Source organism: Mytilus galloprovincialis, chromosome 8, assembly GCF_965363235.1.
Source record: "Mytilus galloprovincialis chromosome 8, xbMytGall1.hap1.1, whole genome shotgun sequence".
NCBI lineage: Eukaryota > Metazoa > Mollusca > Bivalvia > Mytilida > Mytilidae > Mytilus > Mytilus galloprovincialis.
The window spans coordinates 82073005-82087424 of NC_134845.1; the positions used below are offsets into that span (position 1 = coordinate 82073005).

At 31.5% G+C, this 14420-nt stretch overlaps 1 protein-coding gene across 1 annotated transcript in view; it reads right to left on the reverse strand.

Moving 5' to 3' along the window:
• The window catches only part of LOC143042674 (protein mono-ADP-ribosyltransferase PARP15-like), a 31628-nt gene extending 17889 nt beyond the window's left edge, over nt 1-13739 (reverse strand). Inside the window, exons 1-4 of the mRNA XM_076215095.1 lie at nt 13664-13739; nt 2904-3016; nt 2476-2549; nt 1372-1599 (exon numbers count right to left, since the gene is read on the reverse strand). Coding sequence (XP_076071210.1) covers nt 1372-1599; nt 2476-2549; nt 2904-3009 — 408 coding nt within the window. The 5' untranslated portion in view covers nt 3010-3016; nt 13664-13739. The remainder of the gene's footprint in view (nt 1-1371; nt 1600-2475; nt 2550-2903; nt 3017-13663) is intronic.
• Between the last annotated feature and the right edge of the window lie 681 nt (nt 13740-14420).

Consider the following 14420-nt stretch of genomic DNA (forward strand, 5'->3'; position numbering starts at 1 on the left):
TACTTAGATAGGACAATTATTTTTCACGTTTATCTACATGTAAACTACGATTATACTACTTTAATATATAGAGACTCTCTGTATTCTGTCTACTGTTTTCTTTGAAATGTTTACTACTTAGGGGTCATACCATATGCATATATATCATGTATATTAAAATAAGTCACAACATGTGGAAACAAGAATGTGTCTATAGTACACGGCAGCCACATCAACACTCAGTTTCGAGTTGATTGGACTTAAACTTCATCAAAAACTACCTCGACCAAAACTTTAACCTGAAGCGGGACAGACGGACAGACGAACGAAGGCACGGATGCAGACTAGAAAACATAATGACCATAAATGGGGCATAAAAATTTATTGTTGAAAGTGAAAGTAGTGATTTGGCAAAAATGAAAGTAGGGTATAGAGATTAGAGGGAGGCAGGACCTTTCTCAGGACGTCAGGATCGGGTGTTTTAAGCTCGGGATTTGAGGATTGATCCTTACAGGATCCAAGAATATATTTTTCGATTCTTTAAATTCTGCATCTCAGGATTTCATGTTTTTAAGCCAGGATTTCGGGATCAGTACCCCTCCGACCACCCCTCACATTAGCCTTAGTCGGTCTTAGTCATTTGTACAAGATTCATATCCTATCATTGGCATGTTAATAAGACTCTCAAAAGAAAAAGCACTGATGGATTGTCCTAGAAGCATATTTTATTAGACTAATAATGGTCTATATATAAGCAGTTACATTTATTTCATGTTTGAAGCGGTGCAAATTTTTTATTTAATTTGACTTTTACCAAAAGATGCATTGTAGAAAAGTAGAAGAATACTTGTGGTCTGAGGCCAGAAACACGAAAATAATTGAATTTAAAAGAAAGGAAACAAATATCGGGAGAGGGCTTTTTATAAAATTCTCCTAACTTAATATCTTTTACAAAAAAACATCCTACAACAGTTCACAAGCTGTTTATGCCCGCGATTTCGCGGGTGTGTTCTAGTATATATATATGATAGGAGTCTTTACATCGGATATTTCTGTTTATGCTGTTTAGATCAATGTATTGCCATTTCTCAAAAAATTGTTAATGAAAACATCTGAATTTGGATGGAAGAATTTTTCGTTAACAGAGTGCAAATTTCAAAGAAGTGATTATCTTTTATTACATTTTTTGTCACAAAATAAGGTAATAATGACTTATTTTTGATAGGTTCTGTAAAATTTTCTAAAAACTTTTAGAGTTTAGACATTTTTAACTAGAAAAATTGTAGAAACGCTGCAGAAAAACTGTAGCTTAAAATTAACTGTCTGTTCAGACTATTGTTAGTTTGCTGTCTCATTGGAGTATACTCTCCATTTTACCTTATCCATACATACCTGTTTTGAATTTGTGTCACTCCATTTCAATAAAGATGTATGGAAGACATTCTGACATTTCAGGTTACCTCCCCCTGTTATTGCTACTTCACCAGCCTGTATCCCAGTTGGATATTTCTCCTTACACTCTGTCTGTAAACTGTTACCAGCAACTGTTAGTAGAGCTTTAGATGCTTTACCAGCATTTAGGTCTAACGTCTTTGATGTGCTGTTTAGAATGACATCAACCTGAAATTCAACATGGTCAAGGTTACTATACTGTAATTTCAGAAATTATTGCAAGGTTTTTATAATTAATGCTAATAATGCAACTGGTCAAGTCTCACAAAAATTAAAACTTGCACACTGATATCTGATACATTAATCTGTATGAAGACTTTTCTTCGAATTGCAATATTTAATCATTTTTTTCATTCTTTAAAAATCACGATAAGAAATGCTGTGATCATTTCTAAATTTACAGTATATATGTAGTTGCATTACATCTATAAAACTTGAACTGATTCAGTAAACACAAATTAAAATAGTTGTAGGGTATACAACTATATATTAAACAAGCTATCCAGTGACACAAATAGTATGAAATGTCATCTAGTGTCCAACATACATAGGGTCTTCAACAATAGACATCTTTCTTACAATATATGCCAAGGGCTCATTATAAATTGCACAAAGTCTAGATATTTATACCTAGCTGAGACTGGGAAGGTGAATTCAATTTTTGTGAAGGGTAATAAGTTCCTGTACAACTAGGAAACCCTGTCATCTGTGTCAAAATTGTAACAAGTCATAAAACTTATTACCTAATAAGTACTGCAAATTCAGATATTATTGCGATGTTTTTATCATTGCAAAAAAGTAGCAGGGTTATAAATCGCAACAATTTAAACTTGCAAAATTTTGAATTTTGTTATATGAATTAAACAGGATTTTTCTCATTATCACAAAAATGAAAATGGCATTTTAGTCTAAAATAACAAAATCGCAATAATAAATGCAGGCAATAATTTGTGAATTTGCAGTACTAGTTGCCTTTAAACTATTACATTGCTATTTTAAAACAGAGGAGGGAACATCTTTAATGTATTTTGAACTTAATCTCACCTGTTGGTTAGAGATGTCACCCTCAACAACTGATATAGTAGTTCTGCCAACTGTTATTGATACTTTGACTGTACCTTTAAAAAGAATAAAATCCTTATTAAAAATTGTTACAATTAACATTTCAATACAAGTTTAAATTACTCATTCCAGGTACTAAATCTGAAGGTTTTATTGTTTTCAGCTGTTTAGTTAAAACACTTTTTCATCTACTAGTCCAGACACTAAATATCAAAACTTGTCCCTATATGACTATAGAAAATTTTGAAAATTTTCACCAGTCTTAATTAATATTTACTAAGTCTGGGGCATCGGACTAGTGGCTAACGGTGCAGACTGCTTATTCCCTTTATAGAATCTCAAGTTGATAAGTGTTCCATTGGCAATGTTGTCAAATTTTCTATTTTTTCTATTTATTATAAACTGGTTACCTGCAAAGAATGTACTGGTATCCCTTTCTGGATCTTCATCTTCACTGGAATCCAAAGTGAAGGATATATCCAGTGAACTATCATCATGATCATCACTGTCGGACATTTTACTTCTGGAAAAAATACAGCCAATTATAAGTAGCAACAAGAATGAATAGAGATGATGATATTGTTTGAAATTCAAAATCAACGTTATCAAAATGAATTAGGATAAGTTATTGAAATATTTAGTAAATGTGCTATGAATGCAAATGACTCACTTCTCCATTCAAGTCACAATTTATAACTAGAGGCTCTAAAAAGCTTGTGTCCCTAACCTGGGTCTATGTGCAAATCAATCATTTGTCAATCAAATGAAACTGCTCACTGATGATACACCTGCCCAAATGTAAGTGTTCAGTAAACAGAAAGTTGTTGAGTAATGAATCTGAGAATGCATCACACGGTATAGCTGATTTATATAAACCCTGAAACCAAATTTCAGAAATCTTTATGATGTAGATCTCAAGATAGATGCAACGAAAAATATCAATGGGATGGACAGAGGTTAAACAGTATACTCCCACTTTTTTAAAGCAGGGTATAACAAATGACACTTTCCATATCTCCTGTACTGAGGCTTAAACCCTATCTGAAATTTTTAAAATCTCCATTTGTGACTTAATATTATGACAATGTAAAAATTTGGTATGATTGCATATGAGACAACTCTCCACAAGAGACCAAATGACACAGAAATGAACAACTATGGGTCACTGTACAGTCTTCAACAATGAGCAAAGCCTATACAACATAATCAGCTATAAAAGTTCCAGAAATGACAAACGTAAAACAATTCAATCCAAAACTAACTGCCTAATTTAATTACAAAAAATAATCGAAAAACAAATATGTAACACATCAACAAATGTCAACAACTGAATTACAGGCTCTTGACTTAATTGAGACAGCATATGCATCTATTCAAGTCATAATCATGTTCGATAACTCTGCATGTGACTGGTTTAATTAGGATTATTGAATTAAATGTACTGGTTACCCGTGTGATGATTTAAAAAAAATGTATAAATATTTCATCTTTGTTACCATCCATTCGAGGTTTTCTTTTGTTAATATAAAATATTATCATAAAATAATTTCATAAACAATCGTACAATTAATATACTAATATATATATAGGTCTTGTCAAAACATCGTGATTAGGCCATGTTACCATGTTTGTTTTCTTTGGTCATGTCAATGACTTAATAAGTATCTCCACAATCTAGTTATATCTTTGATTTTCATACAAGTTATACAATAATGTGTCATATTTGATTGCATTTCAAACAGTAAAATCATATTGAATTATTTGCATAGGCAAAATATGTGTCGAACATGATCTACATTTGAAAATTATTTGGTCGCCATTTTGTTTTATGTAACTTGGAAATTTTATCAAAACAAATAGCATGTATCCACTTTAACAGAATGAAACAATGTTTAATTCTATGCTGCTTGAAGGTAAGACAATTATTGAAAAGACATGTATCTAACATTTTTTCAATTTTCATCGTACAAATTTTTTAAAATATACATGGTATATATTCAGATATCGGACCAAGCTATCAATGTAAACTGCATGGTTCATATAAATCTTTATTTTTAGTGTGAGAGACTGTTTCTAATAAATATATTAAAGAATATTTGAAAAAAGAAATTTCTCAAAAGACACACTCCGATAAATATTTGAAATAATGCTTTTTGATTTATACTTAAATACCGGCATGTCGTGTCGTTGTAACCTTCCAACAGTGGACACCATTTTGAAAATATTGCTAACAATTGCCAAAATATGAACTTTTCAATCAAATTTTGAAGCAAAAAGTTTGATACCAAAAATGATATGGTTTTGGATTTCAAATATATGAATATGTTGTTGATCTTTTTAGGGGTTGGGAGGATATAAGTAACAATAAATAAGTTTAGAAAATTGATAATACAAAAAGTTCTGATTGCAATTTTATCGAGTTTTAACAAAGAAGTCAACGGAGGCTGTGTGGTTATGTCACCTCAATTTCAAACTTATTTCGAAGCACAAAATCATATATCTGAACTAAAACTTAAAACATTTTTAACTGTAAAATTGTATACTGTAAAACGCAGGGTTGAGAGGTAAAATACACGGTATAACAAAAAAGTTATGACCGTTTAATATATGTACCCCGTTCACTTTCATGGATAACCAATCTGCCATTAATGATATACAACTTAAGTGTAATAGTCAAGTGATAACCGAGATAGTTGGATATGGTGTAACGGTTTATTTCTTCCTCTGTGATATTTTATCCTAGGGATAATTTGTCTCAGTAATTTTTTTCTTGACATGGTATTTCACAGGTAGATTTTTTCCAGTGGAGTGAAAATCTATCTGTGTTATACGGATAGTATGTACAGGTTTATAATTGCCGTACATCATATTTCACAGAACCTTGTGAAATAGAGTCCCATTAGCTACTATGTAGGTTACTCGCAATCAATATATACATGAGTAACCTACATAGTAGTTAATGGAACTCTATTATAATACCAGACTATAATTAACAAATGTTTCACAAAGGTAGACCAAATTTGCATAATTTATCAAAGAGAGGTAATTATCATATTATTAGTGCGGTGACAGAAGTGTAAAAAGTCGTCTAGATTGCGAATTTAATCTCCCCAAATAACACACGGCTAAAAATGGTCTTATCTTAAAGACAAATATGTCTTCTTTAGTTTTTGCCCTGTCGTCAGAATTTCGTACGGTCACTTTTTTCTAAAAAGTCGTTTTAATGACTGGTAGTATATTGGAGAGTTTCAACCCCCTTTTTCAAAATGAAAAAATGTGTATGCTTGCTTACATTTAATTGAAATAGTTTTTCCTGAAGCTATTTTTATATGTCAAAATATTCTATTCATTGTTTTATTTTCTTCTAATCTATAAAATTTGCAAAGTTTAGACTATTTAAAATTGAGGTAATTTTAATTGCAAATTCAGACTCAAACTTTAGTTTCTTCTTCATAGTAGTAATAAAAAGTATCCCATAATATTTTAAGCATTTAGTATTTAATAAAACTAATTAGTGATAAAAATTTCGGAACAAAAATATGAACAAAAACATGTTACAATTTTATTTAGATCATGCTGTAAATTATATTTATAAACCATTTATTTGTAAATATCGCATATCTGCTCACTGTTTGAATATAGAGACTGGTCGATTTTATAATATTGAGAGACATCTGAGACTTTGTAATATGTGTGATAAACAAGTAATTGAAGATGAATATCATTTTATTTTAGTATGTGAAAAGTATAATGAACTTCGAAAGAAATTTATCAAACCATATTATTGGAGAAAACCTTCTAATTTTAAACTCATCCAACTGCTATCTGTCCGTAATGTAAAGGTACTTAACAATTTAGGGAAGTTTTTATTTCTGGCCGAGAAGGCACGTAATTAATTTAATCATTATAAATGCTTAATACGTGTTTTGTTTTATCATACTCTGCTGTAATGTTATATGGGTATACTTACTTATATGATTATTTGTCTAATTGTTTAAATGTAAATATATTTCACTGATGTAATTGAATACTTGTAATATTTATATTCTATAAGCTGTATTGCTTTCGAATAAAGATTATTATTATAAGAAATCAATGGAAAAAGAATGGAGTAAAAATCTTCAATTTCAACACGGAACTCAATCACTTACCTTCCGTCACATTTTGTGTATTAGTCAATAATTTGCTCTCAAATGATATATGGAATTACTACCTTTTTCGCTATTATATACACATATTTTCAATTAAAGTGCATTGATATATGCCACATACTTTGTTTGTATATGTTTATATTCTATGTTTTTTCGTTATAAAACATCAAATATACTTTGTCAGAAAAGTCTTATTGTAAAATAAAAATAATTGACGGATAGTTTCAGTAAATAGTCCGTGATATGTCAAGTCCCTTGCAACTTGCTCCAAAGAAAAGACAAAAGTCGTTACATTTTATGCAGTGCATAATATGACAAAAAAAAAAAACTCGATTGAAATTTTGAGTCAATTTACCAGTTTAGGGAAGTCGATTTATCTGCATTGCATAAAAGATTGGATGAGGTGAACATCAAGATGTTTCATGCCATATCTGTTAATTTGAAGAACTCCGTGCAGGCAGTTTATCATCGTTCATGCTATAAAACCTACACAAGTAAACATATGTGTTCCCCTTTTAGAGCGAGGAAGCTTCTAGTCTGATATTTAATGACGACATACAATTATCTGACTGTTGTCCCTCAGTTTCGGGTATTTGTACACGTTCTAGAATGCAGTCGTTCAACTGGAGCGCTTGATTATTCTGTTGCAATAAAACATTTTAGAAAGATAAGAAATTACTCAAGTTTGAATCAGATGAGCGTATTAAAAATGTTTTATCCGTGTCAGATAAAGTTAAAGTTGAAATAGTTTCCCATCCATCTTTTAAACTTCAAGCACTCTGTCATTTTGGTTGCATTACAAATTATTTGCTTAAAACGAAAAAACAAAAATCTAATCCCGTGGAAGCAGATATCTCAAGACACGATACTGCTTTACTAATTTTATTTTGGCAATTGACAACGATTTAATGGTCATTCCTCGTGACACCGTTACTTGATAAATATAGATCATTTCTTCCGGCTGATTCTAATTTAAAATATTCTACAGGTAAAATGCAGTCTAAACTCATTTATTTTTATAGAAATTCAGTTGTCAAACAACTTCAACAAGTTCAAGGAAAATATAACATAATATTTAGTAGCAAAATAACTATTTAAGATGCCATATAAGCTTCTAGTCAATTGAAAACTGACCTCAAAATCTCAATGTCAACTGTAATAGACACAAACAACGGACTGCTGCAAGTTTACTTAGAAAAGACATCGAAACTCTTAGAAGACTACCCAACTTCGGATGAATTTTCTCTTCCTTCTTAATTCAGTCAATGCATTCGTATTTATTGCAATTCATTCTATGGTTACTCAATGAAACTGCATACAGCCAAGACTATTCTCAGGAAATGGCACCAGAGAAATTGTGGAAATTCTAAGCAATTGTTGAGGCAATCGTTTTTGTTTTACTCCTTTTCATTTAGGATCGGCTTTAATTACAAATATACCATGAGTTTGGTTCAAAACACCTTGTTGAAACATTGAATGCCAATGAATTTTATGCTTCTTAAAGTAAAGTGCGACGCTATCTAATGTGTTGCCAACCATGAAATTGAGCGAATTCAAGATAGTGTGTAATTCGTATAATGTTTCCCCAGCATCTTTGCAGACAAGTCATCACACCTTCCTAAACCCCCTTTTAGATCTTTGTTAAATCTTGGATGAATTTATAGGGATGGTTTGAAGCTGATTTTTTTAGGAACAAATGTCTTCGGACTTCCTACAATACCTTGTCTGTATTTGTAAAGAAAAACTCAAAATAACGTGTTTGCTTTGAGCAGAACCTTTCATGTGCAGACCTGTGGCCATGAGTGAAATGTGTAATAATATTAAAACATGTCTTGTGACGGTTGATGAAAATGAAGATGATGACAATAACGGTTGATTTGGTATAAAGCTTGTTGCACTGGTACACACGGTTCAAGCCCCGAGGTTAGGGGAGTGTTGGCGTGCCCTTACAAAAAGTTAAACCCCGCCACTATCTGTATGTGTCTGTTTCAAGTCACGAGACGGTAATGCAGTGTTTGTCGTTTGTTTCTTTATACTATATTTGTTTCTTTCTTATTTATTTTGTACATTAATCAGGCCGTTAGATTTTTTTGTTTGTTTTACATTATTCATTTCGAGAATTGAAGACTATGTGCAGTATGAATTTTACTCATTGTTGTAGCCTGTACGGGATCTATAATTGTTTTATGTCTCATTTGGTCTCATTTGGAGAGTTGTCTCATTTGCAATCATATCACATCTTCTTTTTTTATATGGAATATTTTAAAGGTTTGTGGAAAGTTGCAAGGGGAAAAAGGGGGGAATATAGTTACAAAACCCATAATGTAATAGACATTAACCAGAGTCAAATACACAACAAACGATAATACTATGGTAGCAGTAATAATTGTGAAAAAAAACCAAAAGCAACGAGTAGTCTATAAAAAACCTGAAGTATCCGCAAATTCAATTTGACGTCATATTTGACTGTAGTGTTCAATGGCTTTGGTTTGATGACTCATTCGCTGTGATAGTTTAAAAAATAATTTTAAAGTATTGTCCTGCATGACACTTGATTTTTACCTGAAATTGATATTTTTTATAAGGTTAAGGTGCTCTAAACATTTTATAGGTTCAAAACTTGATTTTTGAAGTTTTGTATATAAAACGTCGGTTTAGGATTTTTTTGATAAAAAAATCTTAATGATTAAGGTTTAGTGCTATGTTCCGACAGTTACTTTGTTCCGGCGGAACTTTTCAACTAGTTATTTCGTTCCGATGGAACTTTCCAACTAGTTGTTTTATTCCGAGTGCAGTTGAAACGTTGCGGAAAAAAGTAGCTAGTTAAAAATACCCGGAACAATGTAGCTAGTTGAAAAATTCTGGCCGGAACAAAACAACTAGTTACATCGTTCAGGAACAAATCAGATAGTCAATTTATTCCAGCATGTCATAATAACTATTCATTACACTCAGTATAAAACCAACTAGTTGGAAAGTTCCGCCCTAACAAACAACTAGTTGGACAATATGTACATCATAGTTGTGTATTTCAAATGAAAACTAAAATGTGTTACAGAAAAGTGAACGTGTGCCCACCATGCTTTAATAACTCATTGTATTTAAATAGATATTGAATAAATACAATGGAAATATGTCAGTTCTTTTATAGACTTATTTGACAAAGAGGAACTTGGTGACTAGATGATAAGTTCTGTTCTTTTAAGCTAGTTTGCTATTTCCAATTTGGGCTAAATCGCCGATGAAGGAGGAACTTTGTAGCTATTTGATAAGTCCCGTTAGGCATTTGTGGCTAGGGTCTTTTAGTCTCTGCGTTCGGTTTTTTAAAAATTCATTGCTGATATGTTCTTCCATTTTTTAGCCAACTCTCTGAATGTAGCTGTCTGACTATTTAATAAGTTCTTTTGGTAATTTTGACTTGTTTGTTAGTTCCTTTATAGACGTATTTGACAAAGAGGAACTTTGTGACTAGTTGATAAGTTCCGTTTGACTTTTGGGGCTAGAATCTTTTTTCCCCTTGGAAAACTTTCAAAGATAATGTTACGCTTTTACTTTGCATCAAATCTCCAAATGGAACTTTGTGACTGGTTGATAAGTTCCGTTGGAACTTTTGGGCTAGTTTGTTAGTTCCGGTTTTGACAAATTTGGCAAAAAGGTACTTTTTAACTAGTTAATATGTTCCGTTGGAACTTTTCAACTAGTAAGTTTGTTCCAGTGGAACTTTTAAACCAGAGGAAGGAACAAGGTAACTAGTTGATAAGTTCCTCTGGAACTTTTCGGCTAGTTAGTTCTTTCCGCCCGGAACTTTCCAACGTCGGAACAAAAGAGCATTTACATTAACAGTTAAGTAATGCAACAATATTTCTACCTTAACTTTTTAATTTATATTTGTACTGAGATTTGAAAACAACTCACTTTTACATGTATTTCACTTACCTTATTTAATCATGATACTATAATAATTTCACAATAACGATCTTTGAAATTACTTCCAGTTTTCTTTCTTATGTTTCATGATAATTGTTTTTTTAAAAGAATGATATTTACTTGAATATTTCAGGATATTATTTTCAATGAGACAATCTGTGAAATTATTTCCCATTGTAATACATTTTTTTTCAACATGTTTAACAATTTAGCTTTAATTCAAATACACTATTATCCATGTTATTATTTGATAGTATTTGTAAAGGATAAGTTTTTTCTAATAACTTCCCAGATAGAATTTCACTGCAAAGGAAAAAATATCCCAGGGAAATATTTTCCTCCAGATAAAAAAATAACAATAACTACTGTGACATTTTTTCACCCAGATATAATTTTGCTTTACAATGGCACATACATACATAATGTGGCAGGGTTAAATATGTTATCAGGATCCCAACCCTTCCATAAAGCTAAGCTAGGGACAGTGGTGTAACAGTACAACATTTAAACAAACTATAAAAAGCAGTTGAAAAGGGCTAAACTCATCAGATTGATACAAATAAAAATACATCTAACAACAGAACTCTATCTTGTACATTTTAATATTTTACGTGGTACGTGTCAGTCATACCACTTTGTGTTAAGTCTGTCATAGAGTTTGTATTATATATTGAAGGTTAATCACTGGTCTAAGTTATTAACCTATATATATGAAAGTAACACCCCAAAAATTTGTTATTTATCATCATGTGATGTGTTTTCGTACTTAAATAACAATTTTCACTGCTTAATACGGTTTTTACTGTTGAGTTTTTATTCAGGTGTTTATCCTGTTGATCAGTCAGAGATATAACTCTATAGGGTTGCATGTGTTATTACAGATACTTTCACCTTAAATTTTCTAAATCTGTAATAACATATGCTTGTTATTTGTAAAATTATCTCATTTATAGTGGGCTCTAGGGAACTCTGGAGACTTTGCGCAGAAACTAAATGCATAGTCTTGATAACTATTTTTTTAATTAAATTAATACATTTTTGATGGACCATGGTAAATCAATGAGTGGAGGCTATTAAGGGATAAACTTAGCTGTGATAACAAGGCTCAGTTATTAAAGGAATGTAACTTATTATACAAGACACTTGGGAATTACTGAGAAACTTGCGCAGAACCTCATTACATGCTCTATTCATTATTTCTTACAATGAATTAAACTACATTGTAATTAAGCATGATGTATGTCTGAGCAAATGCTTTGAAGTGATATAGAGAAGCTGTGATAACACCCTTTAGTTATTACAGGCATATTTTTTCTGTAATAACATATAGGTGTACTATGCAAAATTGGCAAACTATGAACTGTTATATCTTTGAATAGTTAAGTATACATAAAGAAAAAAGTAATATCAATAGAACTTTTATACATTTTAACTAGAAACCAATGATGTATATTGTCCCTTTGAAACATGTAACATACATGTTATCACAGTTCTTTAATTTTTTAGTCCACAATAACAAATGTATGTTATTTTCCTGTAATAACCCTATAGAGTTATATCCCTGACTGTTGATTGATTTAGGTATCTAGTTTTTTTTTGTCAAGGCTTACTACGATTTTTTACTGTTTCTGATTACTTTGCGATTTTGTATTTAAAAAAAACGGTGTCATATGTTTTCGTATGAAATAAAAATTTGATCAGTACACGGACAGGAAATGACTATAAAATCCAGAAATGAATATTTTCTTAAGTCATGGTTCTGGTGATCGCTTGAATCATAAAAAAAGTTATTTAATACTTTTCAGTACTAAAAACTACTACTGAATAGTTTTAGGTTGGTGTTCCATGTGTTGAAATTGTTAAGATTTTGATTAATTTCAGATTGGCACCTGGTTTGTACAATATACATTATTTTTTTCTAAAATACAATGCAGTTTTCCAAATTTAGGATTAAATTAAAAAGTTAAGACTGTATTATGATCTTCATGTATCAAAGTTGTATAAAAAAAAATCAATAAAATATTGAATAATTCATTTTTAACAACCATTTTATATAAAAACCCTGTTAATTTTAACTCGCTGGTTTGTAATTAAAACGGCCAAAAAATCACATGACAGTCACATGTCTTGAAGATCAGGTGTCTGACAGGCAATAAACATATCTGGACTTCATTTTAACCCTCCAGATTTTTTTCCACAACTATTCTAGTGATGCATATTTTTGACATTAAATAAAAATGGCTAAATAAGTCAGTTTTATTAAATTTGTTCTAAAGACTTTAAAAAGCGACGTTGAATATACATGTATGTGTAGCAGGGTTGATTCCCCTCAGTACAGGTAGAACATCTATAAAGCCAGTCTTAATCAACTGAGCTAGGAAATCCATTCTTTGGCTCAGTGGGTTAACGCACTGACTGTCACACAGAAGACCAGGGTTCAAATCCCGGTGGTGACGAAATAAATTAGTAGAGTAGATACGCGCCCTCTGGTTTAACATTTGGCGCCCGACTAAAAAATCCACGATGGTTATCTGGAGTATTATAGCCAGGGTTTGTGTTGTTTAGAGTCATATTTAAAGATATGATGACTCTTGTGGTGGGGGAATAGTGTAGCGGGGTTGCTTCCCCTCAGTACAGGTAGAACATATAAAGCCAGTCTTAATCAACTGAGCTAGGGAATCGATTCTTTGGCTACGTGGGTTAACGCACTGACTGTCACGCAGTTGTAGTGGTGTTGTTGTTCTAAATATAGAAACAGAAAAACACGGCACAATGTACTCGTATACAGTCGAAACCGACGAAAAGTGTTTGATACGAAAACATATGACATACGAAAACATTAGCTGCGGAACCGTAGCTCTTATGTCCTTATGTTATTTTTTGACTATTTGCGGACCATAGATAACATAAGGACCTAAGAGCTACGGTTCCGCAGCTACGAAAACATATGACACGACGATATGTTTGTTTCAACTTGAAAGTGAAAGTTAAAACAGAAATCCTTTTATTTAGATTTGTGGATCTTAACTGAACTGTATAACCTTTATCACAAACTACCACATAAACATGTATTTTTGATCTTGTTTGCTTACCAACTTATTCAATTCTGTGAAGCATAAATTTGGATCCATGTAATGGTCATGTTTAAAACTTCCCTTTCTGTGCTAAAAATAAATTGTAATTTAGCGGGAAAATAATTATGACAAAAGTAGTATTCAACACCGCACTCGTACCTCATTTAAAAAAAATTGAAATATAGAATTCCGGCAAGACTGACAGTAAAGTTCGATATTTATGTGTACTCTAATTAAATTTAAAAACAGTGAAAGGCACATAAGCTTTGAGATATATGAATTTTTTTTGTTCAAACATTAATGCATGTAAAACAGTGAAATAAATAATTCGCTTTACAGTAACACAGCCAGTATAATTCAATTTAAGCCAAGAAACATTAATGATATATTATTCACTTGCATGTTCGATTATTCAAAGGGAAAGAATACCATCATTGAAAATGTAATTACTATTTAAGGTGAATCATTTGAATGACTGATTCAATCCACACCCCCACCCCAAAATCATTTCTTTACTGGTAAAAACACTGATGGGTATATGAAATTAATCAGACCCATAAAAATCAAACTGCATGAGTTCGCTTTCTATCCATATCTATATTTATATGAATATATATGGCTTATATGAACATCGGAGGTATTCTGAGGTCAACTCGAAGGTTTATTTATAGATAGCGTTAAGATTAAAATTCACAAGAATCAAAGCTACATATTAATTTGTTTTACATGCACACGTATAAAAATTGCGGTTTTTATCCAACGCAATCATAGGTTT